At 49.8% G+C, this 19456-nt stretch overlaps 1 protein-coding gene across 2 annotated transcripts in view; it reads right to left on the bottom strand.

The window, feature by feature from the left end:
* The window catches only part of KSR1 (kinase suppressor of ras 1), a 147272-nt gene that overhangs the window by 51841 nt on the left and 75975 nt on the right, over positions 1–19456 (bottom strand). For both annotated transcript variants that reach the window (XM_028166889.2, XM_007183915.2), the window contains exon 2: positions 13674–13814. In XM_028166889.2, the coding sequence (XP_028022690.2) occupies positions 13674–13814 (141 nt within the window). The remainder of the gene's footprint in view (positions 1–13673; positions 13815–19456) is intronic.

A 19456-nucleotide genomic window follows, 5' to 3' on the forward strand; every position in this document is an offset into this window, starting at 1 on the left:
CTCCCGGTGAATCATCTGGGGAAACCCCACCCCCGCATGAACTCCAACTGCTTCCAACGCCCCTGCTGCTCTCACAGATTTGGGGCTGGGTGGTTTAGACACCCAAAGGAAGAGCCGTACAAACTACCAGCTATCAAAACACATAGAAGGGACTTCACTGGCTGCACAGTGGTTGGGACTCTGCCTACCAATGCAGGCGACACGGGTTCGGGCCCTGGTCCGGGAAGATCCCACATGCCGCGGAGCAACTAAGCCTGTGCGCCACAACTGCTGAACCCGCGAGCCACAACTACTGAAGCCCGCGAGCCACAACTACTGAGCCCGCGTGCCTAGAGCCCGTGCTCCACAACAAGAGAAGCCACTGCAATGAGAAGCCTGCGCACTGCAACAAAGAGCAGCCCCCGCTCTCTGCGACTAGAGAAAGCCCGCGCGCAGCAACAAAGACCCAACGCAGCCAAAAATAAAATAAATAAATTAAAAAATATATACTTAAAAAACAAAAACTCATAGAACTGTATACCAGAAACAGTGAACTTGACTACGTGTAGTTGGAGAAAAGAAATGTACAAAGTTATATGGCTGGCTAGCAGTGGCTGGTGGGGTTGTGGGGGGGTTTATTTTCTTTTTTGAGCTTTTCTACATTTTCAAATTTTCCTACAATGAACACTTGTAATTAGCTTTAGAAAATGTTACTTTCGATGAAATTTTAAAAAAGATGCTCAGGCATCACAGAGGCAACATACAACATGGTCCCATCCACGCGAATTTAAAGTGTGTGTGTTGTGACCCCAACTTTGGAGCTAGACTTCCTGGGTATGAATCCTGGCTCCCCCACTTACCATCTAGGTGACCTCGGGTAAGTGACACTGTCAGTTTCTCTATCTCTATCCTATACTGGGGATAAAAGCATTGCCTCCTGCTGCAGACTAAACACTTGTGTTCTCCCCAAAATTAGTACGTTGAAACCTAATCCTAATGTGATGATATTAGTGGGGCCTTTGGGATGTCATGAGTGTGGAGCCCTTAGGATGGGATTAGTGCCCTGATTATAAAAGAGACACCAGAGAGCTGCCCAGTCCCTTCTGCCATGTGAAGAGACAGCAGAAAGACGGTCATCTATGAACCAGGAAGTGGATCTTCACCAAACACTGAATCTGCTGGCACCTTGATCTTGGACTTCTTTCTCAGTTGCCAGAACGGTGAGAAATAAATTTCTGTTGTTTTTAAGCTACCTAGCCCATTCTACGGTATTTCTGTTACAGCAGCCAGAATGGAATGGAGTAAGACATCTCCCCAGAAGGTTATCGGGAGGACTGAACGAGATGCTCCACGTAAAGCTCACAGCTCAGTCCCAGGCACATTGGGAACACTCACTAAAGAATCACAGCATAAATTCACGAATAAATGACATTTAAAAAAAAAGAAAAAGAAAAGAAAAATCAACCAACAAAGGCCAACTGGAAGGAAATGCACCACAATGTTTCCATCATTTCCTCTTAGTAGTAAGATTATGAGGTAAACCATCAATAAACAGTAGTATTGTTTTCTTTAATTTCTACACTTTTCACATTTTGAAAAGGAACATACATATAAATTACTGGATATTAAGAAAAAAAAAAAAAAAAACACCCTGAAAAGCCAAGAAGCAATCATTACCTCTGTGCAGGATTACAGATGACCTATTTTCTTTGCTTTCCTATACTTTCTAAAATAAATATTTATTACTATCATAGTGAAGAAAATGAGAAGTGTTATTAAAAACAAAAACTGAAGAATAGACTCACCTATTATATCCTAGAAACATGATCTCTGCAGAACCCCTGCCAGGGTCTGGGCCTTTGACAAACCACCTCTGAGCCTGAGGCCCTTTGCCTCCTACACAGACAGAGGAGTTCTGCTCACTGTTGGGAAAGGCGGGCACAATGGTCACCGCAAGGTCCCCCCCAGGGGAAAGCAAGGTGACCCATCCACATGGAGAGCCCCTGGTGAGGGTGGGGGATGGGGAGCTACAGTAGCAACAGTTATTGTTATCTAAGGGAGTGAGAGTGTGTGTCTGTGCGTCCTTCTTCTGTCAGCGGGGCTCTCTTTCCTCCAAGACCCAATTCCCAAGTGTAGGTGGCCCTGACCCTTCAGGCTCGCCACCTTTCTGCCAAAGGGCTGAACCTATGACCTAGTTTGGGCCAACTGGAGTTCTCTGTCTTGTTAGCTCTGTGATTGGTTCTGATATGAGCACATGACCAAAGCCAAGCCAATCAGAGCCTTCTCTGGGATTTTTCAGCTACAGTTCTAGGGTAAGAAGCTCTCAATAGGAAACACCACTACTATGCTGAAAGAAAGTGAAGCTTAGCTGCTTGTGCCCTTCATGACTGCCATGTGGAGTGGGCCTGTCCGAGAAGTGAGCTCTAATAGCATCATCTGAGCCCCTGCATCCAGACTTCCCTGGACTTTTATTACCTAAGCTGATAAAAGCCTGTTTTCTTTAAGCCAGTTTATATTGGAACTTGTTACAGAAGAGTTCTAACTAGAAGTAGGAGAACATAATAGCTTTTACTTAGTAAGTGCTTACTAAGTGCCCTGGTACCATGTCATCCTCTACCTATTTATCCACCCATCCATCCATCCACCCAATCAATAGACAGCTACTGAATAGCAAGGGTGGGCCAGGCACCTTACTCAGCACAGGGGATACAGGAGTGAACAAAAAATATAGTCTCTTGGGCTTCCCTGGTGGTGCAGTGGTTGGGAATCTGCCTGCCAGTGCAGCGGACACGGGTTCGAGCCCTGGTCTGGGAGGATCCCACATGCCGCGGAGCGGCTGGGCCCGTGAGCCACAACTGCTGAGCCTGCGTGTCTGGAGCCTGTGCTCCCAACAGGAGAGGCCATGATAGTGAGAGGCCCGCGCACCGCGATGAGGAGTGGCCCCCGCTCACCACAACTAGAGAAAGCCCTCGCACAGAAACGAAGACCCAACACAGCCAAAAATAAATAAATAAATAAGTAAATTAAAAAAAAAAAAAAAATATATATATATAGTCTCTTTCCTTAGGGAGCTTATATCCTATTAGGAAACAATAAAAAACAAATTCAAAAGTAACTAAAATACATAATTGAGCTTTGTGAATAAGTGCTAAAAGGAAACAGCATACTGAGACAAAGTGGTGGGTATGGCTGGGGGGCGGCGGGGGGGGCATCTAATTTTAGACAGGATGGCTTCTCTGAAAAGGTGACTCTTAAGCTCCTGTCAGAGGACGAGAAGGTGCTAGCCATGAGAGTATAGAAATTTCCAGGCAGAGGAAACAGAACACACAAAGGCCCTGGGCTATGACAGGAAACAACCTGACCTGTCCTAACATGAGGGGAAGAGTGAGGAGGGGCAGGAGGCGACACAGAAGGAGGCAGATACCGGATATTCCAGAGCCTTGAAGGTAATGGTGAGGAGTCTGGATTGTATGCTGAGTGCAACAAGACAACAGTGAAGGACTGTACTCAGGAAAGTGAGGTGGTTGGACTGGGGTTTTAAGAAGAATCACTCTTGGCTCATGAACAATGAAATGGAGGGAAGGGCAAGAGTGATACAAAGAGTGATGTAGGTGCTACTGCACAAGTCCATGCAGTAGCTAGGACTAGGGAGGTGGCAGTGGTGAAAAAGAAACATAGATGGATTGGGGATATATATTTGGAAATAGAGCTGGTGGGATTTGCTAGTCAACTGAATGTCGAGGTGGAGCAAGCAGAAGGAATCAGAAATGACTCCTCAGTTTCTAGCTAGAGCAGCTGACAGATGAGTTAACAGGCTCAGAGAGGTAAGGGACTTATCCAAGGTCACACCACTGGCAAGTGGCAGAGTTAAGCTTATGTCCGCCTCCCAACAGCAGGGTCTGGGCTGTCTAATTCCAGAGGTCACGCTCTTAAGCGATCTTTCTTTTTAATCTTGCTGCCTGCCCAAAGGCATATAGCTGGAAGCAAGGACCACTGAAATTTATATGCTGATTTTTTTTAAAAAAAGAAGAGTAATGACAGAAGAGACTTTTTGCTTTAGGATAATTAAAACAGCGTGGTGTTGACACGAGAATTACCCAATATCTAGCTGGGCAGATCTGTTCTAGAGCAATTTTGCGTTTGAGGCAGTCCCTGGAGAAGGTGGACAGCTGACAACCCAGGAGCTAGTGGCCCCAGAGGAGGCTACAGGCACACAGTCTTGCTCAAGTCCAGCCCGTTGCCAGTGGAAACCAGAGGCAGCTCAGGAACCCCAGGCTACAGCAGGCCATCGGCAGCCCCCAAAATCCTCCCCAGAGACCCTTGCAATTCAACCTTCACTAGCTCAGATGAGAGAGTTCCTGAGACCTAAGAGACCAAAACTCTTTGGATAATCTTATTTAGATTCAGTCATTCAACAAGAACATCTATTACACGCCAGGCACTGGCGATAGAGCAGTGAACAAGACAGCCAGGTCCCTGCCCACATGGGACTTTCGGTCTCGTTAGTTTTCGCTGGGCTTGGCAGCCCAGAAATCGAAAGGATTGAGGAGATGGGCTCACCATTCAAAAATGCCAACCAGTGCGGGCTAAGCAGAGCCGTCATCTCATGATTTTTCAGATTTCCAGGAATCAGGCGCACCTCCTCGCTCAAAGCTTAAAAGAGGGCACTTTGGTTCACGATCAGAAAAATAAATCACTTCATCAATGGGAGGGAGTGATGTCTGCAAGTCCTGTAAGGACAGGAGCTCACAGGCAATGCCTAGAGCAGCACCTGGCACAGAACAGGAGGTAAGTGCACGTTCACTGGGCGAACGCATGATTGGACAAATAGGAGAAAACATGAGCACGCCCTCAGCTCTGTGTCCCCCCCCCCCCCCACGTTTCATCCTTTCCTCCCTCGGGACCCGTCAGTCTGCTTTGCCCCGTGGTTATTTGGAAACGTGTACATCCCACCACCCTGTAAGCCCTCCGGGGCAGACTGCGCTCTGCTCATCAATGAATCCCCTGTGGTAATTAATCTGGGTACCTGGCACGAGGTAAGTGATCATTGGATGTAGAATAAATGGATGGAAAGGAAAGAAAGAAGGAAGGGATTGAGGAAAGGAGGAAGGATAGAGGGAGGGAGGAAGAGAAAGGAAAAATGGGGGAGGGGAGAAAGGCAGGAGAAAAGAAAAGAAAGAAAAAGATTGAGAGAGAGGGAGAGGGTGGGGGAGCAGGAGGGGGAGCGGAGAGGGAGGAAGATTGGAAGAAATAAAGATCAATTCAATTACACAACTACATACAATAGCCCCAGGCTGAGCTATTCTGGGTAAGACGTCAGATGACAAAATCTGTCAGGGGAAGGAAGCCTGGGTTTGGAGTCACAAGAACGTGAGTTTGAATCCTGACCTGCCTATCCGCTTGCTGTGTGACGCTAACATGTCACTCAACATCTCTGAGCCTCAGTTTGCTCAGCTATAAAGTGGGGATCATAGTGTTTCTCCCACGGCCCCCACCCCCCACCCAAGGTATAAGGATTAAAGAGGATGGTATCTGTAAAATGCTGCCTTGTAGTTTGCCCTCTTCCTCCCATATCCCGACTTTAGGTCTTCTCCCGACTGGTTGGGTGATGCCCACATGGCAGTGCACCACCCAGGCCTCCACCGCCCAGCCACACTGGGCTGGTACCGAGATCAGCGCCCAAGATCTCAGTTCCTCAGTTTGGCGGCAGCCCCAGGCCGGTGGGGCCGATTGTTGGCCTGGATCCCTGCATGTGGCTGGGTGAGGGTGTGTGCTGCATTCCGAGGAGGCTTCCAGATGCCAAAGAGCCAGGCTGTCAGGATGGCGGGGCCTCTGGCTCCCAAAGGGAGAGGGTGGGGACGGGAAGAGGGATGTGAGGAGACGCTAGGCGCGAGGGTGGCAGGATTCATGTCTATCAAAGCTGAACCCGGGAGCCAAATACCTGTTCACTCTTCTGGTCTAATCTTACACAGCCTCCCGCTCCACAAGGCCTACATCCCGGGGCCCACAGAGCCAGATCCACTCCCAGCCAATGGGAAACCAAGATGGTGGCAGAGGTCAGGCAGCTTTCTTCCCCATCCCCAAGAGAAGGCCTGACTTTTACACATGGGAATGCACGGACAGAGGAAAGGGGAAAGAGAAACCTGCCTAGTCGGGGCCACCACAAAAACCCCTTACCGGACCCGCCTGCATCTTCAGTTCAAAACACGCCACCAGCGAGACCTTATTCGGGGACCCTGCGGCCCGTGGAATCCAGCCTCCGCATCACCCAGGCTCCCTCCTAGCACTGATCCCAGCCAGCGCTTGCCACTTCCTTTAACAACTACCAAGAGGGAAATTGCTGAAGAAAAAAACATGGCTCCATGCCAGCAGGCTCTGAAATCATTTCCCCAGCTGCAGCCAGAACATGAAGCTGTGATTTTAAGTTTTTAACCTATAGATGGGGAAGGGGATGGAAATAGTCACAGAGTGTGACTCTAGATGCCCCGGGAAGGGGCCCTGCCTCTAAACTCAGTCTCCTGCTCACTCCCTCATCCCGAAGGCCCCCCAACCCTCCAGACCTGCTCCCCACTCCTCACCAGCCAGGGGCACTGTCTCCCCTTCCACCCACCCCCCCCCCAACCCCAGCCCCGATGAATCCAGCCTTCTCACTAGGAGGAGTTCTACTTTCCTTCAAACAATCCTAATGTTCTCTGTCTTCCTCTCTCATGCACACACCCTTCCATGATCTCCCAGATAAAACCCCAACCCCTACGCTCCACTCATGGAGAGATCCACGAACCAACCCTGTTTCCTCACCGATCTCCTCCCGGACCAGCCCTTTGCAAACACTTCCTGTGAGGACGGCACCAACTTTCTGAGACCCAGACCCCGGGGTCTCTGCAGTTACTGTTCCCTCCCTCCACCTAGTGTGTCCTTCCCCTTCCCGCCAGGCTAGCCCCCCACTAGCACCCACGGTGAGTTTGCCCGCTTGCTTCCACAGACCCCAGGCTGGCTTCTGTCCGGGCACTCGGTGCCAGCTGTTGATCGTGCATCTCCCCCCAGCCTGAGAGCTCCTGGCACTGGGGAGAGCGTGTTTAGCATCCCGGCTCTCAGCACACGGCCCCACCAGCACGGGCTCCAGACCTGTGCTGCCCAATCGCAGCAACTGCCAAATGGCTATTTAAATTAAAATTCCGTATGATAGAAACAAATTTTAATTTCACTTCCTCCGTCGCACTACACATATTTCAAGTGTCCCCCGCCGGGCCACATGTGGCTGGTGGCTACCACACGCAAAGGGCAGAAGAGAATGTTTCTAGCATCACAGAAAGTTCTATTGGACAGTGTCAGTCTAGACAAAGGACTGATGGTTGGGTGAATAGAGGAAGGCATCTCCAGAGCTGCCCGTCTCCAGCATCCACAGAGGAGGGAGAAGAGGAGTCAGTGGTCACACAGGTCAGAGTGCCTGCAGCAGGCTCTGGAGACGCCGAGGGCTGAGATGTGTCCCCGGTGGGAAGAGGAGGAAGAGTGCAGAGTCCCTTCGTCCACACCAGAAACCCAGAAGTGCCACACTGCCCCGCGGCCACTTCCACGTCCGTCCCCTCTCTTCATCCAGCAGGAGGGCATTCTTTCCTGGAAACGGTATGGCCACAAACTGGTGACCACAATCTAAGGACAAAGCTGAAATACTCTTTAGATAACCCTAGAGGCCCAGATCCTGGGAAGGCGATTTTGAAAAGGAAGGAGGAGGTTATACATGGATACATGGCTACACACACGTATGATGCAGGTATTTTCCTGTGGGAAAAATTAGAGCCCCGGTCACGAAGCCATGAAGCCTCAAGATCAGCAGAGAAGTCAAAGAGGCTGAAGAGACAAGTCCCATCACACAAAGACCATCCCCAGAGGCCTCGGGGAGCAGCCCTGGGTCAAATCATCTTGGGGGTATTGACTGCACCAATGCACCCCCATAGCTCAGCACAAGGAAATTGCCAGACATCATGGATTTTGATCCCTTCCCCAAAAAGCCAGACAGAAAAAGGACAGGTAGAGACCCCGTTTTCAAGTCTGGCACTCCCAGCCTCCATCCTACTGTGACTTTCGCTCATTCCTCAGTCACTTTTCACCAGCAAATATCTGCCAGGGCTTCCCATATGCCAGGTGCCATGCTGCTGGGCACCTGGCTTCTTCTGGGCATGAGCTGATGCCTTCTGTGTGGGCCTCTATGTGCACAGGTGGGCACCCCTCCAACACAGCCATTCCTAAGATACCACAGAGAAATGCAACCTCTTCCTACTCTATTGCTAAAGAAGAATGAGGTGGGTTTGCATGGACTAACACAGAGATGAGATTCAGACTAAAAACCCACAGGATGATATATATTCTATGATCCCATTTCAGCACCTAAAAAAAAAAAAAGGAAATTTGGATGTGAATAAAAACAATGTGGTACCCTGGATTGGAACCTAGAACAGGAAGAGGACAGTAATGGAAAAACTGGTGAAACCCAAATAGAGTCTGGAGTTTAATTAATCGTCATGTACCAATGCCATGTTCTGAGTTTCCACGAATGCACCCTGGTAACGTATGATGTTAATGATGGGGGAAGCTGGGTAAGGGGTACATACGGGAACTCTGCACTCTCTCTGCAACTTTTCCGTAAATCTAAAACTATTCCAAAAGAAAACATTTATTTAAGAAAATAAACAATGATTTCAATGACATTCGGAAGTCAAAGGATTCTGTCTCCGAGGTCAACTTTGGAAAGGCATGGGGCTTTCGTGCTGTTTGGAACTTTGGTTTCTGAAATTTGCACCTATTCTAGAACCAATTCTGGCTGAAAGTACACAGGATGCATCAAGGCCTGGCAGGGTGGGGTGGGTGCCAGAGTCCATACAACTGCCCGGGTTAAGAAACAGAACAAGACAGGCCAACGCCCCAGGGCTGGCCTTGAGGCCAGGTCCGGAGCTACTCTAACTCTGCCCCCACCCCCCATGGCAAGGAGAAACTAAGGAGCACAGCGAGTGAAGGCAGCTCCTCCCCGGTCAGAAGGGGCTGGGATTTCTAAAGGAAACAGCCCTCTTTCCAACCTTCAGGACACTCTGGCCCATAGCCCAAGAACTGACATGAGATCTGGGGGGAAGAAAAAGACTAATCTTGAGAAGAAGGGTCTGGGGAGTCTGGAGGAAGATGGAGTGATACCCGGCCAGTGTTTCCTTGTGGTCCTTAAAACCCAGGCAGTCTGGCCTGCCCTCCTCCTGCTCCCCAGCCCCTCTGGCCTCATTTCCTCCAGCCCACCGGTGATGGTGACGATGGCGGTGAGGATGCCAGTGGTGGTAAGGATGCCCATGTGTGGCCCTTGGGAGCAGCAGGAGGTGGGAGGCGGACACTCGGCCCGGCTCCAGTTGGTCCCATGTGCTGCCTTCTGTCTTAAGCTCTCGGCCAACTCCCACTGCCTCTTGATTCAGAAAACTGCCCCCCAGCCAGCCCCTGTTTCCATCCACTCCCCTGATGGCTATTTACAGCTGCCTGGTGTACAAACCTCCAACAGTCTCTGTTGGGTCCGATTCTCACTCAGGAATAATGGCAGCTGAGGATGAGGTGAGGAAACTGCCTTAATTTTCCCTCTTCCACCCCAGCAAACACCGCAGTGCCTCGAAGTGCTTGACCCTCACAACTGCCTCAGCAAACACATGGCACATGGGTTACTCCCCCATTTTACAGAGAAGGAAACTGAGGCTTAGGGAGGTTAAGGGTTTGGCCAGGTTCCCAGAGCCAGGCCAAGAACCCAGGCATTTCTAAGAGGCAGGAGAGAGACGTGGCAGACAGCGAGGACTCAGTGCATACACAGCACTTGTACTACACGCCAGGTGTGCTCTCTATATGTCAGCTTTGAGGCAAAATGAGCAGGAGACCCTCAGGGGTCCCAGGAGCCCCTTAGTCATGGTGCAGACCCATAATCAGACTACAGAGGCCTCCCAGCAAGAGACTGGTCAGGCCTTTGGAAGCACAACCCCTTAATAAATGAAAGGTGGTCCGTATGTCAGAAGGGCTCCCTGGGGCTCTGGCCTTCCTGGAGAAGGCCCCCTCCCCTGGGAGCACCAACTCTCCCAGGGGTCTTTCCAGAGGCTGACTCATGGGCAGCTGGGCATGACTATATGGGGCTATAGTCCCAACGGTGGCCTATCTTACAGGCTTGAAAAGCCAGACCCTGGAATAACCCGTGTCACCACCCACTCAGGACCAAACCCTTGACTCAGGGGACATCCACCATGTCATGATGAGATCCACCCTTCCTCCCTTCTTCTCAAACAGTCATCACATCAGGCCCCATACTCAAAGGGGATTCTGTGACCAACAACCAGAGCAGGCAGGTCCCTGTCTCACGGAGCTTGTACTCCAGTGGGAGAGGAGACACACCACGAGCAACAAATAAGTTACAGAAACTCCAGAAAGTGATTGGTGTCCTTGAGAACATCAGCCAAGGTGCATTGGTAGAAAATGAAAGATAGGCGTGACCTTTAGGCCACATCATCAGGGAAGACTGCTTGGAGGAAGTGACAATAGACCTGACACACTAGAATGATGTCCACGGGCTGAGCCTAGGAAAGAGCACTCCAGGGAGCAGGAGAGTGGGTGCAAAGGTCAAACCAGAGGGAGCGAAGGGGAGGGGGAGCGAGATGAGGCCAGAGAGAGGCGGGCAGAGGTCAAAGTGTGTGAGGCATCTGGTGTTTATTCGGAAAGAAGTGGGAAGCACTGGAAAGTGACGTGATCCAATTTACGTTTCTTCGCGGACACTCTGGCTGCTGTGTGGAAAATGCAATGAAGCAGGTGAATGATAAAGCAGGGAGACAGTTCCAGGGTTGCTGCAGGAGTCTGGGCGAGAGAGGATGGGGGCCTGGACCATGGTGGCGGGGGAAGGGAGACATGGAGGGAGGTGGACGGGTCTGCAGTATGTCTTGGGGCAAGAGTCACTGAGCATCTGGAGACGCTCGTGCCGTCTCACCCTGAGCCCACCATCCCCACACAGCTCTCTGCTCAGACTCTGCCCCAGTGCTCCACGCCAGCTAGCATCCTGGCTCCCAAATACACCTGGCTCTTGGGCTCTCCTGCCTGCCTGACCACTGAGCACAAAGGAGCTCGCCCCTCATTTACCACCCAGCTCTGACTATCACGCATGACTTTGTGATTCAAACATCACCTGACTCAGGATCTGCTTTACCTCTGGGCCCGGCTGGGAGACCCCTGTACCGGCTGCCACCAGAGTGCTCCCCAGAGGCCAAAAAAGCCTCTGTAGCCAGCCTTCGTGGTACTGGCTTCTGCCCTGGGCACAGCTGGCTCCTGTCTCAAAGACTGACATGGGTGGGGCTGGGTCTCCTGCACACTTCGCATCTCTGGAGATCTGAGGGAAACCCCTTGAGGAGCAAAGCCATCTGCCAGAGATGTCTCAGGCCCAAGAAAGGAAGTTAGAAGGCACAGTTCGGAGTCCAGCAGGCCCAGGTCTGAACCTCAAGTGTGTCCCTGTTACTAGCTCTGGGACCCTCATAGAGCCCCTCGGCCACTCTGAACCTGGTGGTCCTCACAGCCAAGTAGGGATAACACTGATGAGATGCTGGGCAAGTCACTGCCCTCGTGGGGCTCCAGTATCTCCAGCTTAAGCTACAGACATGAGTGTGAGGGGAAACGGCTTCATCCTGAGATTTTAGGGAGGGGTGGGGAGCCCCTAGAGAAATTTTAGGGGTTGGCCTGGGGAGCTGGAGGGACCATTCAGTTCTTCCTAGTCTCCAAGCCCATGATTTTAAATCTGTCACCATGGATTAACCATTATATGTTTGGATCTCCTTCCTGTATGGCAGAAAACTGTTGGGCAGGTGGGGACGGGTGGGTGGGGAGAGAGATGGAGAGATGTAGAGAGGTGAAGTTCATATTACATATTATGTGTTATTATACATATACATTATACATATTATGCGTTACACGTACGCGGAACTGTTAATAATGCCCAAGGTACCTCCAGCTCACAAAACAGTTTCCCTCAACCTTCACATGGACCAACTCTTTTCTGCCAGTTTCTTAAAAGCTGGCATATGCCACAAATATGAGGGCCACTGGGGCCGGGGCCAGGGCCGGGAGCATGTAAGGTGCTGAGAGCGCCCCTGTGGGTCCCCCCCATTCATTCCCATCTTCTTCCACCCCCTTCCCAAAACCTGTTATGTTCATGTCACCTCCTGTCCTGGAATCTCTCCTAGGGAAAATTCTTAAATACACAAATAGCTTCCCAAATAATATTAACCACCATATTATATATAATAGTCAACAACTGGAATTTATCTCTGCCTGGTACACTACAGCACATACACTTCAACATTATGCGTCCACTTAAAAAAAGGCTGGGGGTTACTAAGTGTGAAAATACGGGAAAAACAGGCTGGTTAGCAGGTCAAATGATAAGAGCAAAATATAAAATTGTTTATTCAGGATGGTTTAAACCAGTGTTGCCCTAGAGAAATATAATGCAAGCCACATACTTAAATTTTAATTTTTGAGCAGCCACATTTTAAAAAGTAAATATCTATGAAATTAATTTTAATCACATTTTATTTAGCTTAATATATCCAAAATAGTGTCATCTCAACAGATTAAAATTGTAAAGTTGTTAATATTTCCTTTTCTTTTTTCTGTATCAAGTCTTCATTCAGCACATCTTTGAATTTGTATCTTTGAAATCATAACACATCTCAGTGTGGACTTGCCACATTCCAAGTCACAATATTAGCTAACTTACTAGATAGCACAGGTCTAATCCACTAGAGATTTTTTAAAGACTTAACTATTAGGGTAAAAAAAAAAGACTAGAAGGAAAAATCAAAATCTTAATGATCACAGATTTTTCTCTGAGTAGTGGGAATATGTATGTGATTTTCCCCCTCCCTTTTGTGTTTTCCAAAGTGTAAATGAATAAAGTATAAAATGAATTCAGATTACTTTTAAAACAATAGCAAGAGTCCATCTTTTTAATTTTAGAAGAGAAATAAAGAATTTAAAAGACCTGGCTGGGTGAATCACACCTGCCAAGCACTGATTTATTGATGTCCCGTGAGAGCTGTCCTGGACCCCTGACTCTTTCCATGCAAGCTGGTTGATTAGTTAGTGGGTAGGTGGGTGGGTAGGTTGGATGGATGGCAAGAGAGAACAAAGGAAGGAAAATAATATATTACTGCAGTTACAGGAGAAAACTAAACTCAGACCCTTGCTTCCAAATTCCAAAGCTATCATTTACTAGCTGTACGATTTTAAACAAGTTATTTGACCCTTCTGTGCTTTAATCTTCTCAAGTATAAAATGGCAATAATGATAGTAACTCCTTCACAGGGTTTTGTGAGAATGAAGTGAGATTCTCTGTACAGAGTGTTTAACACAGTGTCTGTTGCACAGCCGACGTTTCCAGAAATGTCGGCTGCCATCCTCACGGCGAACCTATGAGTGGTGTGGTCAGGCTGTCTGGCTCGTTAAGCGATGGCACCCAGGACACATACTAGAGCCACATGTACCCTGAGTCCCTCCTGTTGCTGCCATCTCCCCACATCCCTTTCCTGAGTATAGAGCACTAGCCACAGTGGAGCTGGTCCTCGGGTTTGTGCGTGGTCCCTTTGCTTGACTACCCCCCCATGCCCCACCCCCAGACCCCAATCCCCACAGCCTGGCCCACGTACCTGTACCACCTCCGGCCTCACGTTAAAGGTGCACAGCCAGTCGCTGAAGCGAGGGTAGCTGTTGAGCTCCGGGGTCCTCTCGCTGGGAGCCACGCTCAGCTTGCACTGCCGCTGCTTGCAGATGTACCGGACCAGCTTTGCCTGCAGGAAGTCCAGGAAAAGAAAAGTGGGTTCATTCGGGGCACGTGTACGTGGCAGCCCCAAGCATGATATGGGGAGCTCTGGCAAACACGAGCCGTGTGATAAGGACAGGGTCCTGCCAGGTGCCCCCTCTGCTGCCATTCAAACAGGGTGAAGCAGGAAACCCTAGAGAACCACCCCTTACCCCACCCAAGGCTGGCTGGCACGGCCTCCCCTCTCAGGACCACGTTCTTCAGAGAGTAATTGTCGAGACTGGGCAGAAGACAGAACCGGGTTAAATGGAAGAAGGGCTTCCTGCTTGGGGCAAGGGGAGGAGGAGGGGCGCGACAGTGATTGACGATGCGGAAGACATGGGGTTTTGGGGAGGATGAGTAACCTTCCACTTAGGCTGCTTCCAGCCTAGAATCAGATTGCCTGAGCTGGGATCCGGGGGCTCAGACACACCCTAGCCCTGTGACCTTGGACAAGCTACTTAACACCCCGCCCCCAGGAAAGTCTCAGTTTCCTTCTCCAGAAAATGGGGGTAATAATAGAACCTCCCTCTCTTGGGGGGCAAAGAAGAAATGAAGCACTCAGTGTGTGCCTGGCACATAGCACACACACCGTGAGTGCTGGCCAGGCCTGTGGGCTGTGGCATGGCTGGCAAAGGTCTCTGACTTGGGTCCACCAAGACCCATCCCTGAAATGTATGCAAATTTCAGACATGTGAATCTGTGCATTTTCCAGGGAAGCGTGTCCACAGCTTTCAAAAGACTTTCAGAAGGCTAAAACTTCAAAAAAATAAGGGTAAATTAAAGTCAGACTAGTATTCTCTTTGACAAACGCTGGGCCCCGACCAACCGGGTGCTGACGGATGCAGAGGGGCAAGACCTGCAGCGCGGGCGCAGCGGGGGCTGATTGAGAAGGAGGAATGGACTTGAACAGATGGAAAATAAGCGCACAACCCAAAGAGGTCCAGGCTCCGCTGAAACCCAGCGACCCAGGCACCCGTTGAGAGCTTCCCCCAAAGGCAAGCACCACCTTCAAAGTCTTGGACGAAGGAACCCTGCCATTGGAGCCACTTCCCAGGACCTGCTGCCCCCTTCAGGGTTTTTGCCCTTGTTAATTCATTCCTTTTTCTTTCATCTGTAAATATCTCAGTATATTTTCTCTATAGAGTAAGGATTCTTTTTGTTAGCACAGTTGCAATGCTAAAAAATAATTACTGATACTTAATAATTTAAAATTTCAAATATTTAGAAAGCCTCGCAATTTCCAAACAGGAGCTCTTGACCATTTTTGGACCATGGACCCCTTTGGCAGTCTGGGGAGGTCCCTGACCCCTTTCTAAGAATAATGCTTTTAAATCCATAAAACAGAACGCTTGGGATTACAAATGAAATCTATTATATTTAAATATACTTACCAAAATATTACTTAAAATTGTGATAGAGTACTATAAGCTTCTTTATTAAAGCATCAAGCAATATCTAGCAACGGGTCTCATACCTTTGAAGTTGTGACAAGTATAAACTGCTTTTTCAGATAGCCCCACAACTGTCATGTGATATGAAAACAGCTGTGATTTCTACTGGTGACCAAGCCGCACATATTTGCTAAGATGGCTGTGCCTTGTTGCCTCCATTCAAATTGAACATACTAAATTTCAGATAAGGTTAATGAAAAAAAATGAAGGTACAATTCTTTTCCCCTCCAAATTCATGGACCCCCTGAATTCTATCCACAGACCCCAGGTAAAGAACCCTTATGGCTAGAGGGATATGAGGTGTGAAATGAGACCCATAACGACAACAAAACCATTGTTTCTACATCAGTCTTTCTGAAGTTTCCCCCAGAAATGTATCTGGTCCCAGGCTCACAATCTGCTAGACTCAGGGGCACGGGCCCTCTCCTGCAGCCCTGAGCTCTGTTAAGTCCTGCTATCTACAGAGCTCAACGGCAAGTGGGGACAATTGCTAGAGAGGAAACAGTAAGTCAGAACAAAAATAATTCCACTCATTGTACAGTTTTGATGTTTAGTGAAACTTAGACAAAGGCAAACCCAGTGGCATTCCTGCACCACATACCCTTCAGGTACCCAGAGCAGACATTGCTAATTGAACATTCTCTGCTGAGGCTTTCTACCTCTGAGCAGACATTGCTAATGGAATGCTCTCTGCTGAGGCTGGCAACTCCAGGTTGCCACACAAGAAGTGTACTATGTGCTGTCCTATTCTGGAACCTAGGCCCCTGGGAGCATTACAGCATGAAGCTAACAAATGTGAAGATACAAGTGCTGCTTTCATTCTACGGGGCTAAGTAGAGGCACTCATGTCCCACTCTGACCCATCTCTCCCAATGTGACCAGAGGCCAATTCCAAGTTCAGGGCTTCAACTTTCTTTTCCAGGCTCACCTTCACTCCACCCAACCTGGGTGCTCCAGAGATTCCATAAATACCTTCTGTACTTCCCTACTCCCAGGCCTCTGCTCAAACTGCTTTGGCAGGAAATCCTTCCCTCCTCCAGCCACAATGTCCTTGGCCTGGGCAAGACCTCCCGGGCTAATTAGAATCCCTCATCTCCCCTTCCGAGTGCACTGTCTACACCTCTCTGGTAGCGCCTATCACAGAGGGGTTCATGTTCGAGCTTCTGACTGGGTCTCCCCCAATAGATGTGAGCTCCCAGGGCAGTGGACACAGCACAGGCTTCAGAGTTGAACAGAATCTGGGTTCAAATCTAGTTTCTGCCATTTAACAGCCGTGTGACCTCGGGGAAGTGCATTAACATCTCTGAGTCTCGGTTGTCTCATCTGTACAACAGCAAGGATGATACCAGCTTGCAGTTGGTTGGGAGGATTGAATTATAGTATGGAAACCATCCCCAAAGAATAGGTTAGTCCCCCATTATTCTACATCAGGGCAGGGACCGTGCCCACCTCATTTGACTGTCCCCACATGCCTATTACTGCATCTGGCACGTAACATGTGCTCAAAGATGCCTGAGGAAGGAAGGAGGGAAGAAAACACAGGGGCCTTATCCCCACGTTGAAAGGTTTCTCACAGCCAGGGCTTCCTTCCACTCCAAACTGCTCTCAAACCACAGCGTCAAATTGCTGACCAAAGACAAGGCGATAAATCAAATAACTGTGTGAAGTCAAAACCATTCTTTTCTGCATGAACCAAAGAGCTCAGGCTGCTGGCACTAACATCAGCAGCAAAGAGGGCCAACCGTCACCAGCCCAAGTGTTTCGAGGGCTGCACCCCTAGGAGCCAATTAATAACCCATCCATTCTGCTAAGACTTTGGCCATCCCAGGTCAACATCAAGATCAGCCAGCCTGGCCTTGACAACGAGCCAGTATCTGGGGGCTTTATTGCATTCAGCCCCGCCAACATGTCCCGCCCTTTTCAGCCTCAAGGCCCGCAGCCCTTGGCCCTCTACCAGGAAGGCTCATCCCAATGACCTCTCAGCCTCCACAACTCAGCTTAGATATCCATTCCTCCAGGAAGACTTCACCAAGCCCTTCAGCCCTGTTCTTCACAGCCCCAGCCCTTCTCCTCCATCAGATCACACAGCACAGTTCTAGTATTTTATTTGTCTGCTTCCTTCTTTAGATGGGAAACTCCCTGAAGCCAGGGGTCTGGTCTATGTTCTTGATCACCTGATCACCACTAGACCCCCAGGAGCCAGCACAGCACCTGGCATGTGGTCTGCTATTGTAAAACCTTAGTTGAATGAATGGACAAATGAACACACAATACGTTTTGGAGCCCCGACGGGCACACATGTTTATTAAAGTGACAGTGGAAAACAAATGCCAATCAGGCAAGTGATGGCTCAGGAGCTTGAGAGTCTCAAAAACCAGGGGGAGTTCCCCCAAAGCGGAGCAAGCGGTTTCTTTTTTCAAAGGCTGTTAGAGATCCCCACTAGGCAACCCAGAGGGGGCCCCTAGGTAGGACTATGCAGAATTTAAAGGGATTCCTCACTGCACGTAGTTGACAACCCATAAGCCTGGCCACTTGGGCGGGGACCAGGAAAGGGGATGAGTCGGGGTGCACTGCGACCCAACTGCCCACGGGACCAGTGTCCTAGAGCTCGTGAAGAAGAAACGACGCCTGCAGATTTGGGTTCTGCTTAAGGAGGTGCCTGGCATGCAGCAGCTCCCACCTGAGCAAAAATAAGGCTGCTCTCACTTTTTAGAAAGTTGGTTGCAGTTGCAGAAACACCCAGGGGCTACTTTCCCAGGCAAGCCGTAGCAGGGCCTGCCGGCCCAGCACCAGGGGCCTCCGTGAGGGCTTTTCATGGGTAGCGTCATTTTCTCTTAACCACAAAACCGCAAGATATAAATTCTTCAGAAAGAAGAGCACCTGGGGGTTTCAGCGATGGGACCAGCAGCAAGAGGGAAAGAGTCATCAGCACTCTGGCCACAGGCGAGGACCTGGGGCTGGAACGAAAGTCTTCCTCCACCCCTGATACTCTTTTGCTTCATGGGTGTGCGTCCCGTCCCTGCCCTGACACTCAGCCTGATTTAAAGAAGGAGCAGAAGAGCATCATGTCAGCCTGCAAATGGTCAGTGGGTATCACCGAGACACGGTACACAGCAGGCGCTCACTAAGTGTCCAAGGCTGAAAGATGTAGGTTCTGGTCCCAGCTCTAATATTTATGGTCAAGGCTCTTGGGGAAATCCCCCTTAGCTCAGCTTCAATCTCTCTATAAAAAGGGTAACATTTTTATGGAAGTTGGGGTCCAAATATATATGAAAGTGCTTGGAACAACACCGACAAAAATACAGGGCCAGAACATTACCCTTGGTTACACCAAGCACATCCAAGACTCAGTGTAGCTCTGAGGAAAAACTCCGGCTCTTGGGACAGAGGGACCTGGCCTCAAAGCCCCTCGCCACCACCCTCCCTCAGCAGGTGAACACAGATTTAACGTGTCGGCCTCAGTTTCCCCACCTCTAAAATGGGGTTGATCTCTCACCAAGGGCTATTGTGAAGACTTACATGAGAAAATATGGATGTAAAATGTTCAGAAAATGCCCGGCACAAGGAAACACATGCTCAGTGGAAGCCTGGGTGGGTGATGTCCTCATCCAGTTAAGTCTTCAGGTTCTCTTACAACCTTCTTGGGTGATAGGGAGAACGCAGGTGAGGTCATGCCCATTTCAGAGATGGGGCTAAAGAAGACCCAGACGCTGGCGATGGCCTCCAGGACAACGCTGGTGATACTCACAGAGCCGGGATGTTTCTTTTAAGGTCTGAGGGCCAAGACCCCGCTCCCAGGTTGACTCCAAGAAACCTGAGCCCCCCTTCTCCTTGGAGCGCTCACACCTCCACCATTAGCACCAAATGACGTGGCCGGAGTGGAGCTGCATCGACTCTGGGGATGCCGCCTGCCCAGACAAGCACCTGTACCCCAGCCTGGCACCCCGATCAACTTCAAATATCATCTGCCAGCCCTGGCTGCGCTGGCGTGACTCCCAAACAGGCCTCCCAAACGGAGGCTGCCCTGAGCCTCCCTTCCGTGGAGATGAGGCCAGTCAGACACCCCTGAAGAGCAGACAGCAGTCAGATCTCCTGAAGCACATGCCACTGACAGAGAAAAACTCCCCCGGGAAAAGGAAGCAGCTCCCAGAGCTGTAAGGTCGCAGGAACATGAGAG

The sequence above is a fragment of the Balaenoptera acutorostrata genome, chromosome 20 (assembly GCF_949987535.1).
Source record: "Balaenoptera acutorostrata chromosome 20, mBalAcu1.1, whole genome shotgun sequence".
NCBI lineage: Eukaryota > Metazoa > Chordata > Mammalia > Artiodactyla > Balaenopteridae > Balaenoptera > Balaenoptera acutorostrata.